Below are 15,219 nucleotides of genomic sequence, written 5' to 3'. Positions count from 1 at the left end.
ATGGGCAGCAGAGGTGAGGCAGCACACCTGATTCCCATTAGGGACTTAATCATCTCTCTGCCACAATGTTGATTCAAAATGACGCTGACAAATTCATCCATGTGTTTCTTACTTCTTGACAAGGCTTTTGCAATATCCACAAATATGGAAATTGCAATTGGTTTCTTCCTGTTGAAAGGGAACTTTTCCTTTACATCGCCTATACATGCGAAATAGCAGGGTTTTTCTTTTAAGTTGAAATTGCATCTACTTTTTTGTTCTCGAACAATACAGCTCCTCGTGGATCCATTATTAACAGCAGTAACAGGCCAGTTTCAGCTGCATGTTCGACACCCCTGGCTCAAAAGGCTCCTCTGTAGCAGAACATGTCGGGGTCATGCAATGTTTTGACGCAACACATTTGATTTTAATTAGTGTTTCAATATCAGGTTTTCTGCAGGAATTCATGGTGGCACACACGGACTACCATCAGATGTTGTGGAGGAGGATGAAAATAATCTGCTATTCTAATTTGTGTCTTATTTCTGTTGTAAATTCGCAGCACATATGTCATCTCCTTGACAGTGTACAAGAACAAATCAAAAGATACCCTACAGGTCTCCTTGTCACAACACTCATCAGACCACAGTAATGTCGGCAGTTTGTTTGGTATCAGAATACTCATTCAAATGAAAGAGTAAAAAAAAAAAGTCCAAATTCAATGATCAGAACGATGCTTTAAAAGTACATTTTACATTTTTTTAATACATTTTACAAATAAACCAGTACATTTCTCCATTAAAGTATTTTTCCTATAATGATTGCTTTTAAAGACCAACGCTGGTGCATGTGAGCTACTGCCTCGTGGGGTTTTAAATATTCGGTGTATAACTGAAGAAGCTGAATTCAGTGGCAGTGCTGTGGCTCAGAGCGAGTCTTGATGTCTTCAAAAAAGTCTGAGTCCTGCTGCTCTCAGAAGCTGCAATCGAGCTGCGATGACCACAGAGCCAAAGTCAGTAAGTCTGCCTCCAGGAGCGGAAGTACAGCTGGATGGGGAGGAGGGGGTTTCTGTTCCTCAGGCTCTTGTGGAAAACATCAAAATCTGCCTTCCTCACTCTCTGAAGATAGTCTTCCAAGACCACCTGGAGAACACAACAGTACAGGAACGGTTCAGTTTGCAGAAAGGTTGACTTCATGAGTTTGCGTAGATGGAAGCAGGTACGACAGGCAATGTCCATGCAAATCTATGAGGGAAGCAACAATATCGATGTAAATAAAAGAAAATCCTTTCTGAAAACAGGTTTGAAAGCAACGTAATAATAACTGTTACAAGTTGAAGGCTGCATTCAATGAATGTTTTTTTTTTAATTATTATTATTATTGACTATGGATCAGCTATTGATTACAATCTCAATTTAAGTGAAAACACAAATATATTCAACATTCGACCAAATGGACTGCTTGAAGTGAGGCGGGTTTAGAGTGAGTTGCATGAGAGGCCGCAGCTGTTCTATATTTTTTGATGATTTCTAAAGGCATCTAGCTACATGTTCTTCCAGTGACAATTTGAGGTAGAATAAGTGAGTTTAATAAGTATCTATGGGTGTGAATATGTGTGATTGTCCTGTGATAGTATGAAGTCCTGTCCACGGTTTATCCTGCTTTCGCCCACAGAAAGACATTCCCATCTGCTGATGGAGTAAGTCCGTCACTCAGAAGGACGGATAAATTTTATTCCTCAAGGTACAATATTAATAATAATAATGATACATCAAACTGATATAGTGCTTTTTTTCAACACTCAACGACACTTTACATAGCAAAAATAAAAATAACAAGAAATAACAATGAAATGGATACAATCAAAATCATTGAGCAGTAAGAGGAGATATGGACCAAAAGGAGATCTACCACAAATCCTACCCTGTCTGTAATATTCCAGATCAATCTTTAGCCAATACTCAGCCGACTTTAGCAAAATCTTATGTTTTACCAAACTATCTGACTCAGTGTCTTCACCAATACATTTGAGCTAATTGAACAAAAGAATAAAAGTGTCCGAAAACAACCAAATCAGGAGGAACTCAGAATAAAATGGATTCCTCTTACATACGAGGAAATCCAAATGACATACTTCAAGCAACCTTTTTCCCCAAATCGTCCCCTCAAATGAGTTTTAGGATAATGACATTTGTCATTTCCGTCTCCACACATCACGACAATGGATGGAAAAGAAAGCAATCAAGACATGATTGAAGTGAGCACTTTCAGTTTTAGTCCACAAGGCTTCAAACAAATACTGCAATTTTTATTATTTTCTTATTGCACAATTCCTTGATCGCTTCTTTTGAAACCAGTCGTGTGATACACAAAGGCAATTCTACATAAATTGTGTTAGAAAAGCAGAACATATGCGCCACACTCCTGTTTTTTTAGTGGCAAAATTAATGAACAGTGTTTTACAGCTTGACCGGCATACCAAACAGAAACTGCATGGCTTTAAAAAAAAAAAATAGAAAAAATAAAAATTCAATACCGCCCACAGAGATCTGATTAGGTGAATGCGTCTTCAGCTACTGCATCTTGATGAATACAGAAGAGGTGAATGTGAGGCCTGAACCAAGACTACATCTTAATGGAACCATAAATGTGTACTATGGAGCTGTTTATGTTCCCAAAATGGTCCCTTTTTATTTGAAGACAAAGGATAAAAATCCACCTACACACCATTAGAGGGGCAGCAGGAGTCTCATGGAATACAGTATTAGAGCTGCGCATTACTGCTGCTATGGTGTTTTATCCAGATTCATATCGTGAGGCTCTGGAGTCAACCAGTTCATCACAGGACAGACATAGAGGGACAGATAGTCACATTCACACACACACACAAGGGGAATTCAAAATCATAAATCAACCTTAAAAGCCTTGTTTTTGGACTGTGGGATGTAACTGAAAAAGCACTGAAACTCGCAGAAAGAACAACAAACTCCACACAGATAGGCTCCGCAGCTTGAACTGACAATCGATTCTGACTCATTGTATCGTGAAGACAACTGGCCTTGAATGAAGTATTGAAGGTGTGTTATGTTTTTTCATTTCCTCTCATAGGTGCATCAGTTCGTCTTTGAGAAATTGAATAAGTGTGTGTGTGTGTGTGTGTGTATGTGTGTGTGTGTGTTTTCCCTGCAGCATCATGAGTATTTTCAGCCAACGTGCTCAAGAGGGTTTATAATAAACCTTCACGTGTTCAGACAATGGAGCCATGATAATCTGCCACCCCTGGGCTCCTGCAGCCCTGCTCCGTCTTTCTTGCCAGTTCTCAAGACACTTGCTCCAAACCTGCAAATCAACTCAATTAAATTTTCAGCACGATGACTAAACGTGAGTGGCCCTGTCAGCGTTTCTCACGTGGACAAGCACGCCATGCTTGAAAAGCATCACATGGAAACTCCCAACACAGCAGCCCACAAAATGCACACACAAGCTCTGCTGTATGGCGGCGGTCCACTGCAGCGTGAAAATCGTCATTCTGCATTCAGGAAGGCAGAGTGCTTTTTGCTGCGTGTCAGCTGCAGGAGAGCAGCTCTGTGGTGTACGCCAGGTTAGTGCAGTGACATAATAATGGACCGCGGAGTCTGCGTGTTCCCACCTCCCGATGTGTCCGGATACTCTGGAGGACGCAGGTGCGGCACTTTCTGTAACTTTAACTTGTTTCACATTTTCATTACAAGACTTATGTTGTAGGAAGATTATTCTAAATCCACAATCAAAGATATGCATGAAACACAACCTGATCATAGTTGCATAGTTGTAGTGGTTATTACATAATGGAGGTGTTAAAAAAAAATAAAAAAATAAAAAATATATATAATTGTTATTATTATTATTATTAATAATAATAATAATAATAATAATAATAATAATAATAATAATAATAATAATAATAATAATAATAATAATAATGTAAAACCAAAATTGTCACATAAAGTGACCACGGCCTGTATTCCTTTTATTCTATTGATGTTGTCGTTATTTGGTGTTGGTGTTTTCGCTATAGTTTTTTTTGTTGGTTTTGTCCCCTTTTTGTTTTGTTTGGAATCGAAATGTTTTTAAAACGTTCCTAAAATTCAAATAAAAAGATATTTCGAAAAACAAAATGAAAACAATCCCCATTAAGGATGCTAAAGAATAAATGTCAGCTCTCTCACCAGAAATATTAGGACTATCTGTTAAATTAATAAGTGTTTGATTCCAGGCCGCTTAAATGTCATGGTGCCACCCACCACGAGTCGGGGCTACAGAGCTGCAGCAGTGCTTGACTGCAAACAGCATTGAGGGGAGTTGAAAAGATATCCTCTGCCAAAACCAACATAGTTTGTCATTGCTCTCATCGAGAGAATTGAAGCAAAATGTCACGGAATCCGTGTCAGAAAACAAAATGTATTTCCTGTCAACACTCCACCAAGGTGAAGCGCAGCCTCAAGCATGTCGATCGTTGTCCTGCGGGGAATGGCGAGGGCTGCCCCTCCGGTGGTGCCAGTCACAATTCCGGTCACGTTGACACAATTTACCCAGAGACACCGATTCCACCCAGCATGAGAGGGAAGCGCAGCTCATATCAAAAACAACCTCACATGATTGCCATATCTTCATGACTCAATGATGCTTATTTACACGTCGTGAAAGTTTCATTCACACATTCTCAACATGAGGGCAGGATGGATCAGTGACCGACAGCAGACGATATTCTTAACATCCTGTCGTACAAGACAGACAAGCTCCTAGTTACAGTTACAACAACTGTCTTCAGCAGGACTAATCAGCCCAAATAATACGAGCTCAATTCATTTCCTGACGGAAATGGACACCTGATTATTTAATTTAAACGGATAAGTACAACTACTTTAAACAGTGCATCAAACTTTGCACAAGTGCTCACCAGTGAACTTTGGCCATCACCAAATGCACCAGCAGCCGCAATGAGAGACAGCTGGAATGGAGCCCCGTGTGTTTGATTCCCCTTGTTTATCAACTTGATCCAACTCCAGAAAAAAGGAAACTCCATCTGGCAGAACACCAGCAGCTTCTCTAATATGACGACCACATCCATCAGTGTGCTGATCACCTGCCTTTTATCCTGCTCTCTATTGTGCTTTGAAAGCAATGAATGTTTGTGGACACAAAATCTCTAACAGCTTTTTACAAAAGCAACAAAACACTAAAAGCCCCCACAGTATCAATCAATCAATCCCTGCGAGGTGCCACAAGTAGTCACACTCTGTTTGCCTAAAAGAGACACTAATATGTTTTATAACAAACAAACATTGATGTATTTGTCATTTAACTCTTAAATGTGTTTTATTTTATTTTATTTTGGATCTTCCATCCGATGCTCTATTTGTCTTTGTTCTCTGCAGGTTTCAAAACACACCAGCAGCAACTGAGATATGAATTCACTTCATCAAAAAATATCTCCATTGTGATGTGAATCGTTTCCCGAATCCTTGGGTAAAAACCAGACAAAGACAGAATGATAGAGGTTTTTCAAAGTGAGTGTTATCACAAGTTACATCACCGTTGCGGAGAATAATGACATCAGTGATCTCTGTCCTCTGTTCCTGCATTGTTAGAAGCACTGAACTCCTGCTGCTTCAGAACAGGCCTGATGTACACTCATTCTCACCTGTTAGGGAAAACTGTACAGCGCCATATGTGTTCTCACCCAGCGCTTGCGTTAAACAACCAGAAGAGCAAAATCATACATCTAATGGAGCCTTCAACTTTTATCCAAAGGTGGCATTTAAAAAGTACATTTGACTGCGAATAAGAAGTGCCAACGATAATGTGTTTTCTGCATATTACAGATGAAGAGAAAAATAAATACATTTCAACACGTTTCTTAGCTGATATATGTAAAGTGTTTACTAATGCTGAATAAAAGATGGAAATCATCGCAGACTGCTTGTTTTGATTGTTAACCAAGCATTCTAGATTGTTTGTGTCTTTGCCTATGAAGATTTGTTATGCTATTGTCATTGGATATGTGATTACTTACAGTGTGAAGGAAAGCCGGAGCAGCAGCTGGTGGTACAGTGCGGCTGAATGATCGTGCCTGAAACACAAAACCCCAGTAAGGAGACATTCAACACTGACGAGGAAGATGTTAAAAACGCTTATTGTGTGCCTGCTCAAAGCTGAAAACCAGCATATGTCAGACACAGGAAACAAAGAATTACTTTTTTTAACATTGACTTACTGTTTACACCCTGTATGATGAAGGAGGTTTCCAACTATTCTAACTGCAAGCAACACATTTACTGCATAAATTGAAGGGCGAGACGTGAAATGGAAGTTAAAAACAAACCAAAAAACAATATCAACGTAAGTGGACACTAATACATCGCCAAACTAATCAGTTCAACCCTGGTCAGCGCTCCATTAGTAAGCGAGTGCTAAACCCAAAAGACATTGACATCACATTTTTAATTATGCGCCGCACTGTGGCCGTGGAAATTATCTCGGGATGTAAATCACAGCATGTCCGAGCACTCATGGCCTCTGACGTGCTTTTGCAATTTCAGAGAATGACATGCTGGATTATTCCCGCCGAGTGGCCTGAGAGGCCTTTAAGTGCATTCGAAAAAATTGCTTCCACAAACGGCGCCACAGTGGCAGTCAATAGATCATGCCGCCACATCACACATAAAATTTATGTTGAGAGGTTACATAACTTGACTTACTGCTGATGCACACGCCAGACGATTTATTATCTCTAGAGGAATGGTTTGGTTCATGATGTTCCCGTCAATAAAAATGTTCACTGAATATATCCCCCTCATGTTCACACTTACACGAATGCTCAGGACTAAATTAAACGGGCGACAATGGATTTAATAAACTTGATTGAGGATACTGCATGCCATATTGTCAATCCATTCATGAGTTTCTGACTGGCCGACTCTTCTTCCAAACCAACAATATTATTGTAATGACGTCCACAAAATCCAAGAGTATACGTGCTAAACACATGCAGTTTGTCTCTTTTGTATTAAATTTTATATTTACAACACATAGTATTATAGAACAGAAGGACTCAGTAAAGGTGAGGTGTAACAGTGGGCTGGTTGAAACAAATATTTCAAACTGAAAAGCCTTTTTAAGCACAAATAACAAATATATTACAATATTATAAAAATAAATCTGACTCCAACCTTTCGAGGTAAGGATATTTCTCACAAATGCTTTTATCGATGATCTTAAACAGATATATTAATATAATGTTCTGAAAGACTCAACACATTTGAAAACTGTTTGACGTCAGATATGAGCTTGAATGTGCATTAAGTGCAACTCGCTACTGAAAATGTTGGTCAAACCTGGAACTTTACTTTAGGAGCGGCCACTTTATTTGTATAGCACATCTCAGCAGCAAGGGAATTCAAAATGTTTTACATCAAGTACAGATGGAAGAAGAATGGGAAAGTAAAAAAAAAAAAAAAGGTGTAAACATGTAAAGGTGAAAACATAAAAACAATTAAGCAGAAGAAAGACAAACATTTAAACATCAATGCGAATAGAAAAACATAAAATGTACAAGGCAGCAGCAGACACAAAAGTTTTAAATGAACTCAGAGTTGGAGCCGTACTGAATTTTTTCACAGGAGTTTGTTCCAAATGTTGAACCCTAAACCCACAAACTCTTCTCCCGTCTTTGGGGTCTTTTATTGAAATGATCAACCTGACTTAATTTGGTACTCAAGACTTTCAATTTGTCTTTAAAAATTCACCGTAAGACTCATTTCCCTTGAGTGTGCTTAGCTAATGTCCTCGCTCTTTTCTTCTCTCACAAAACAAAGCGAATTGTTGCTGTTCTGTGTATACGTTGTGCTCCTTCATGCTTCCGGCACTTTGTGACACTTGTATCAGATGTACCACGGGGAGAGTGAGACAAACACTCCAATTCTATCTCGAGTAGATGAGTGGTTTCCACGTGACTTTTGAATGGTTGGTGCGCGAGTGCAGTACGTACGTGTTCCAAATGTACGTGAGCCTGGCTGGCGATGTCGTACACGACGTCCCGGATGTTTGGCTCCTGGCTGCCTCGGATGAAGTCCTCCTGAGAAGCTCCATGCTGGAGAAAAAAAAAAAACAGATTTGTGTTTCGGATCACGTGCTGTTCAGCTCAATTCCTTTAGGCTCCACTTCAAAGTGATTATAATTCTTCTCTGGAGGACCACTGTGATTCAAAAAAGAAGAAGAAGAGCGATGAAGGATCAGTTTATACCTTATCAACTGAAAACAGCAAACTTTCATCATAATCTGACTGTTAGTTCACATAAAGGAATTTTCGGGCTCTGAAAACTGTATTTTTCTTTCATTTTTTTTTATAGCGACGAGTCCCACATTGTCGACACACCATCTTAATCTGAACACCTCGCTGTATCACTCTGTCCTGAAGTGAAGAACAGTGTCTGTCAAATGTCTGTGGAGTTGTGACTGAGGTAACATAAGTGATACTACCGTCCCAGTATTTCAGTTTGTGAGGGTCATTTCATTGACAAAAGCTTCTTGGAGCCTCAAAACAAAATTTTCTTGTAACAAACCAAACCACATAAAAAAAATGGAGACAATGTGAAAATAAGAAAAAGATATAACTGCAAATATGTCCTTGTGACAACATTCTGCTAAATTACCACAGCATATAAGTGGCATACTTACGTTTCTCTATTAATCACACCCACTTCAAATTTAGAAACAAATGCCCAATTTTCAAGATTATGTATCAAAAACAAGCTACAAGGACAAAATTGGACGAAAATGACCTTATTTTCAGCAGTGGAAAAAAAAGAGAATATAGTCCTCCATTATTGTTGAGTATGTAGTTGATATGGAAACAAAAGGCACAAGATCAGACCTCTGACGTGACAAGCACAAGAAAAGTTGCTTGCAGCTATATGAAAGTTTGGTGGAAAGATTGAATAAATGGTTCGAGATATGGATGTCTCAAGGAGGAAGTCTTGCACTGAAAAGACAGAGCCGGAAATCAAGCCTGGTTGCAGTGGTCCTCAAAGTGTCCATAGACATAATCCAGAATCATGCTGTCTGTGAGGAAGTTGAATGATTGGCATCGTTAGACTTTCCATTAGAATGGTGATCCCAATGTACCTTAAAGTTCAGAGGATTTTCTACAGAAAAAGTCCACGAAGATACAAGAGTGGCCGTCACAGTCACTTCACTTTAAATCTTAGAAATGTTGACCAAAGAATATTAATAATCTGGAGCCTATTGCCTACAAGGAACAGGTCAAGACTTAACTTCTTCATCCACATGGCACAGTTTTTCCCAATTATATGACAAATGTAAGTGACAAAACAGAGTACCGGTAATGAAAAAAAAAAAACGCATCAAAAAGAAACTGCAGAATTAATGGTCAAATGAACTTCATCCTGTTTTTGATGTTGCAGCAGTGTTGATTAAAAAAAACAAGTAAATAAAAGAATTCTGGCCCCGTTCAATTTCTTTGCCTTCACATCTTTATAAAATGTCACAGGACATGCTTCTGTCTAAGAAATTGGAGATGACAAAGAGATGATGACGACGACAATGACGTGTTAAGATGCAGCAGGTGTTTGACTTTAAATAAAACATGACTGCAGGTCTCGTTACTGCCAACGTGTGACAAAACTGAATAACTCAAGCAGCAGGATGTCAGTCGATGAAAACAACCAAATAAGTAAGTCAACTTTACACTAATGAAACCGTTTCATAATTATACCAAAAAATAAATTTGAGAGGAGAACACAGATATCTTCACAAATGAAAAACAATTTGAATATTGAGAATCGGTTTACTGCCTCAGTTCGCCACTGCAGACGTTGTAGAGCAGCACACCTCCTCCTACACATGGACTGAATCAGTATATCAGTCTCATGCAGTGAAATGTTGGTTTTTCAAAGCGTGGGACCATCTGCAGACGCAAGAAAGCTTCAGTGGAGCTGCAGGAAAAACATTACAAAGTCTTGCATGTGCAGGGTCTGCAGGAGCACAACGTGGTTCACGCAGTGCTGGGAAGTCAACCTGTCACTCTTTTTAAACCCAGTTGTAGAGAAGCTTTAGTGTATGTCCAACACAGACACAGACGTGTATAAAAAGCCACAGAAAGGTTTATCGATGACATTAAACTGACTTAATAAAGTTTTACACAGACTTTTAACCACAATACTGGAGAACTGCAAGATACTGAAAGCTGAGGTTATCTGGAAAAAGGGCCAAAAGCTTTGGCTCATTGCATATTTTTCAATGATTGTACAACAACTCAAAAATAAATCCAGAATTATAGTCCTGAAGAAAGTCTATGCATTCTGTACAGGTAAGATTACAAAGAGTATGCATTATTTTTTATTTTTTTTAAATCAACAACACTTACGTTAAACTACACCCTCACTACAATCATTCAAAAATAAGAAATGTGTGCAATAAGTAAACTAGGGTTCAAAATGAGTACTAATGTATAAATATTCCTGTTTGTATTACAAGAAATTAATTCTGAGAAATTGTGCTCAGACACATTTGTGTCATGTATGACAGAACAACCCACCCATCCATGTACGTTTGCTGCACAATTTTAAAAGTCCAATATATTCTTTTGGTAAATAGTCAATTTATTCTATTTTTTTTTTTCACTTAATGTAATGTGTAAAATGCAATTGTATGGAAAACATAAGCTGAAGCCCAGTGCGTGTAAGACTTCAGTGTATTGCTGCACACCACCAGCGCCCCCTTCAGGCAGCAGCATGGATGTGATTTGACGTGACAGAGCAAGAGAAGGCCTTGGGGGGGTGGTCAGAGGAGTTATCTCCTGAGCTGAAGATTTTTCAGGGCAGAAAATTGCGTCCTTCTTGCCGCAGCCCAGATGCATGTGCACAGTTCATCCACGGCCCCTCGGCTCCTACAGCACTGCTTTGTTGCCTTCTATGTTGAATAGATGGTGCCGGCAAAGGTTACAAATTGTTTGCAGCATTATTCCTCTGCCGCAAGTATGCATCTCAGGCAGGAGAGTTTAAATCTGAAGGCATCAGCATTATGCCATATGGTGGTTGCGCAATGATTTTTTTACTGGTTTTGTTGTTGGCTCGCGACGGATGAAAATTGAATTTCTGCTTCAACGGGACTGCTGGATGTCATCATGACAGAGCTGAACTCTGAGCTGAGGAATGTTCTAATGTTATCTCTATAAAATGTACTTAGACCTTTACTCATTGTGTGGTGAGATTGACTGTATTTACTTTGACTGGATGGCTGTGAGATTGTCAACAATGTGCAATGAATGAGTGCCTCTTCCCCTTTTTCCAAGATAACTTCAGCTCAGAATACGTCACCAGACTATTGAGAGGTTTCTGCTTCCAGTGTGTGACACGCCGGTCAATCTTGCTTGTGATTGGATGATCACACAGCAGAAACTTTGAGGGGCACCATATTGACGAGTGCATGGACACACAGCTCTAATTTTCTACTTTCTGTTAAGTTTTTGAATTATTCAGGAATCATAAAGGGTCTGGGAGTTATGGTTATATGAACTCCACGCAAGTCCTGTCAGCAGCAACAGAAGAGGATTGAAAAGGGATAAACTGTCTGAAAGACACATTTAAATACATTTGAAAAATAAAACCTGGTAAATTGTGCACTTGTCAAAACAGCCTGGAAATAACATCTACATCACAGTCTGAAGATGAAATAGTGAGTCTATGCAAGCAATGGGTTCAGTCTTCAAACTTACACATCACAGCTGGATAAGCAGCCTGATGACAAAGGAGCATATGCTAAATTTGATTTTTACATGAACTTAATTTCTCATTCAGAGAAGAGTTTTAGCTTGAATCCTTTCCGTCACCAGGAAGCTTGGACTCACCAGCATGCACACATCCATGGGTAGGTAGACTTTCCGCCGGCTGCTGTTGTAAGGAGTCGCTCTGAGACACGTTACAATCCCGTAAGCTTTACCGATGTGGCTCGCTGCATGGTCTGCATGGACATTTTTCACACCTGTAATGGGGGGGTAACAGTATGATATCACCTCGTGTTACTCTTTTTGTAGTCGTTTTTCTTTGTGTCAGTCAACTTCCTTTACAACTATTACAAATTGATGTTTAATCAAACTTTTAAGCAATATAAACAACCTCCAGAAACAACCTCAAGCATTAAACAAAAGAACTGTAGCGTGTTTCAAAAACAAGACAGTTAAAGGTGTTTTGTTTTGGGGTTTGGTTGTTTTTAGAATGAAATGTGTTGATTATCAGGCCTGACTAAATCTCAGATTGGTTGTTTGTTAAGCAAAAGTATTAGAAATGTGAAAAGCAGTCACACACAACCAAAATAACAGAGAGCAAATGCAATTTAAATAAAAAACTCTGATTACAAAGCCTTCAATTCCACTAATAATAATAACTTCAAAGATTTTTTTGGGACTGGCTGTGATCATGACTTCTATGGGCGCAAGTTAAACCATCAGATTAAAAACAATTATTGGATTCACTTTGGTTTCATGGCTGTAGGATTGTCAAAAAACTGCAATGAATTTGGGATTTATTTATTTATTTTGGTATCTTTTGTTTCCAAGCTAACTAAAACTGTAACAGGAACTCTATTACTTTTTGTACTGCGACGGCCATACTGAGGAACTCTCTGGGACCACTGGAGAAATAGTTATGAGAAATATACATACCAGTCTTGTGAGAGCTGACAAAATAGTAATAACAAGAGTTATAAATTGGCATTATACGTGTACCAGGTTCCAGCGGCCTGTCCATACCTAAGCACTCCAGCAGCAGATATAATAGGGAGGATTGCGTGTTCTCTGAATACGCCTCCAGTTCCTGGAGGTTTCTGTAGGCTCTGTCCTCCAAGTCCTTTTCCTGGTGGAGCAGATGATGTTCAGGATTGTTCAGTAATGACTTGCAGTAATCATTTGTTGACCTACCATTTGAAACAGGTGGCCTTCATACAAAATAACTTTGAGACCCCCAAAGACTCATGTTAATTGAAGTGAAAAAAATGTAATCTTCTTCAACACCTTAACAATAATCGCAATTGCATAGTTTTCCAGAATTTGATTAATTTTATTCACATAGCGCATCCGTACTTTATGTGTAAGATGTCACCAGCACCTCTATACTTCGGATAAATATTCATTCAAATCCTTCATATTTTTGAGTCTTACTCTCTCTGTTATGATCCTCAGCAGCCATCTCTTTGTTAGGTCGTGTGTCTTCACAGCCTGCGAAACATCCACAGTTACCCAGCTTAAATAAAATGGCTTCCTCCAACAAATTGAAAACACGTTGAGAAATTACAGTTATATTATTGGGGTCTGTTTTAAAAGTAACATACCTTCCACAGCTCAGAGCTGACTGGTTGGTTAGGAGGTTCATCTCTGAACATTTCCTCTATGGCTGTTTTCCAAAACTGCATTCGCATCAAGCCAATGGTTTTTTGGGAAATCGAGTCCTTAACCTTATGGATAAAAAAAAAAGTTGGGAATAAAGAAAGAGCAACTAAGGATTAAGGTCAGACATAATTAGTATAGTAGTATAAGAGCAGGAGTAGTGAGAGTAGTGTAGCATCAGTGACAGTCAGTGGTAGAATGATTACAGATTAAAGTTAGAAGATTCCCCATCCATTCTTATGTAGGACTACCTGCCTGTGCTAGCTCCACATTAAAGGCTCTCAGAGCCAGGGAGGCGCGCCGTGCCTCCTCTGGAAGAAGGAGGGAGCATAAAAAGCCTTCATAGTCTCTGGACCTTAGCGGGGACAAACGAGAGAAGAGGTGGTTATACGAGTGGACATGATGCTTTTAAAATGTAATGACTTCTTTATCATATGGTACCAAACAATAAGCAAGGAAAATAGGGATGGGGCCATCAGATGCGTTGATCAGAAGCCAGACTGAAACACAGTTTCTAGTGAATTGGTTAAAACCGCTAGGAGACCAACACTGATTTTCGTTTTTCATTTTTCCCTCACCATACGTCACAATTACGTGTCCCTAACGTTTTGCAATGTATTGGTTTGTGATGCACACCCCGCTTCAAATGTTGTTGTTTCAGACATTAAGTCGAAATTAAACTAATCCTTCTAATATGTTGAAGTTTGGAGCGTATCAGTGGGGGAGTGTTTATAGTGTTACCCACCTGACCAGTTCCAGGCAGTACTTTTCATTCTGCTGAGAGTCCGCTGTCCGGCCGCTCGCCGCCCGAACACTCCGTCTCTCAACCGCTCGATGGATACAAACACTGCTTGGTGATATTGTTCTGTTAAAACTATAAACCAGAAACGTTTTACTACTTAAAAATCCATGTTTAGCACCAGCTGCCATGTTCCCCTTCAACTTGCACCCTGTGCAACATTAAAAACATTCCCCCGAACAACTGAAACTGGCTGACCTTCGTCCGCTGTTGTGACGGGGGAAATAATCTTCATTTATCATTTAGAAATGAGAAAACTACATAATTTAAAGTAATGCAAATGTAATTGCTAGACTTTATCAAATATACCGTACTGTAAAAACGTACTGTATAATGAAGTCTGTTTTTTGTCATTTGCATTCTTTCTTAATTTGAGCCAAATATTGTCTATTCATGCAAATTAACCTTTTTTAATTTCGCATTTAATTTGCTTGATAGATTTGTTTAGCAATAAATAAAAAAGAAGAACAAAGATGCATGGCACTTATCAGATGACTGTAACCACGAGGAATAACCACACGTGATAACCTTCAGTAATGTTCATTGAAGTATGTCTGTCTGAACTTCCGGGAAAAAAATCATAATTTCCTTCAGAATTAATATCGTTGCTTTAATGATTCCTCAGTAAAGCAAAGTTAGGTGGACTATAGTTTGTCATCTATTGTTCAGTTTATTCAACTTGTCAGTTGTTGTTTGAAAAAAAATGTTGATACACATTTCAGACAAATTAAAAAGGGGTTTTCTTAATTTCTTTCAAACAATGACACAACTGTTGTTGAAATTGAAGGCCCCTGCAGTAGAATTAAACACACAAGACACCCCATCAAAGGTATACACTATCTGTAAGTAAGGAAATAGGTATATATGTATTTATTATATAGACGATTTCTAAAAATAATAGTAAAACTGACATTTGAAAAAAAAAAAAAATGGACAAACTAAAAAAAAAAATGTTACCACCATGACAAATTAAGTCTTTCTTTAGTTTAAAAATATGATT

At 38.8% G+C, this 15,219-nt stretch overlaps 1 protein-coding gene across 1 annotated transcript; it reads right to left on the bottom strand.

The window, feature by feature from the left end:
- Positions 1-782: 782 nt before the first annotated feature.
- Positions 783-14,353, bottom strand: ndufaf6 (NADH:ubiquinone oxidoreductase complex assembly factor 6). Its single transcript, XM_080500863.1, has 9 exons — positions 14,166-14,353; positions 13,676-13,775; positions 13,366-13,488; positions 13,196-13,252; positions 12,788-12,890; positions 11,888-12,021; positions 8,009-8,110; positions 6,035-6,091; positions 783-1,121 (listed from the first exon to the last, which is right to left on the bottom strand). Exons 1-9 carry the CDS (start codon positions 14,348-14,350, stop codon positions 993-995), a joined length of 990 nt encoding a protein of 329 aa, XP_080356989.1. The 5' UTR covers positions 14,351-14,353; the 3' UTR covers positions 783-992.
- Between the last annotated feature and the right edge of the window lie 866 nt (positions 14,354-15,219).

The sequence above is a fragment of the Blennius ocellaris genome (genome assembly GCF_963422515.1).
Source record: "Blennius ocellaris genome assembly, chromosome: 8".
Classification (NCBI taxonomy): Eukaryota; Metazoa; Chordata; class Actinopteri; order Blenniiformes; family Blenniidae; genus Blennius; species Blennius ocellaris.
This window is presented reverse-complemented; position numbering and strand designations above follow the sequence as displayed.

Coding starts and splice junctions, on each gene's coding strand:
- ndufaf6 (XM_080500863.1), bottom strand. CDS start 14,350: ATGGCAGCTGGTGCTAAACATGGATTTTTAAGTAGTAAAACGTTTCTG. Junction 13,776..14,165: donor TACTGCCTGGAACTGGTCAG/GTGGGTAACACT, acceptor GTCCCCGCTAAG/GTCCAGAGACTATGAAGGCT. Junction 8,111..11,887: donor CCATGGATGTGTGCATGCTG/GTGAGTCCAAGC, acceptor TTTTTTCTCCAG/CATGGAGCTTCTCAGGAGGA.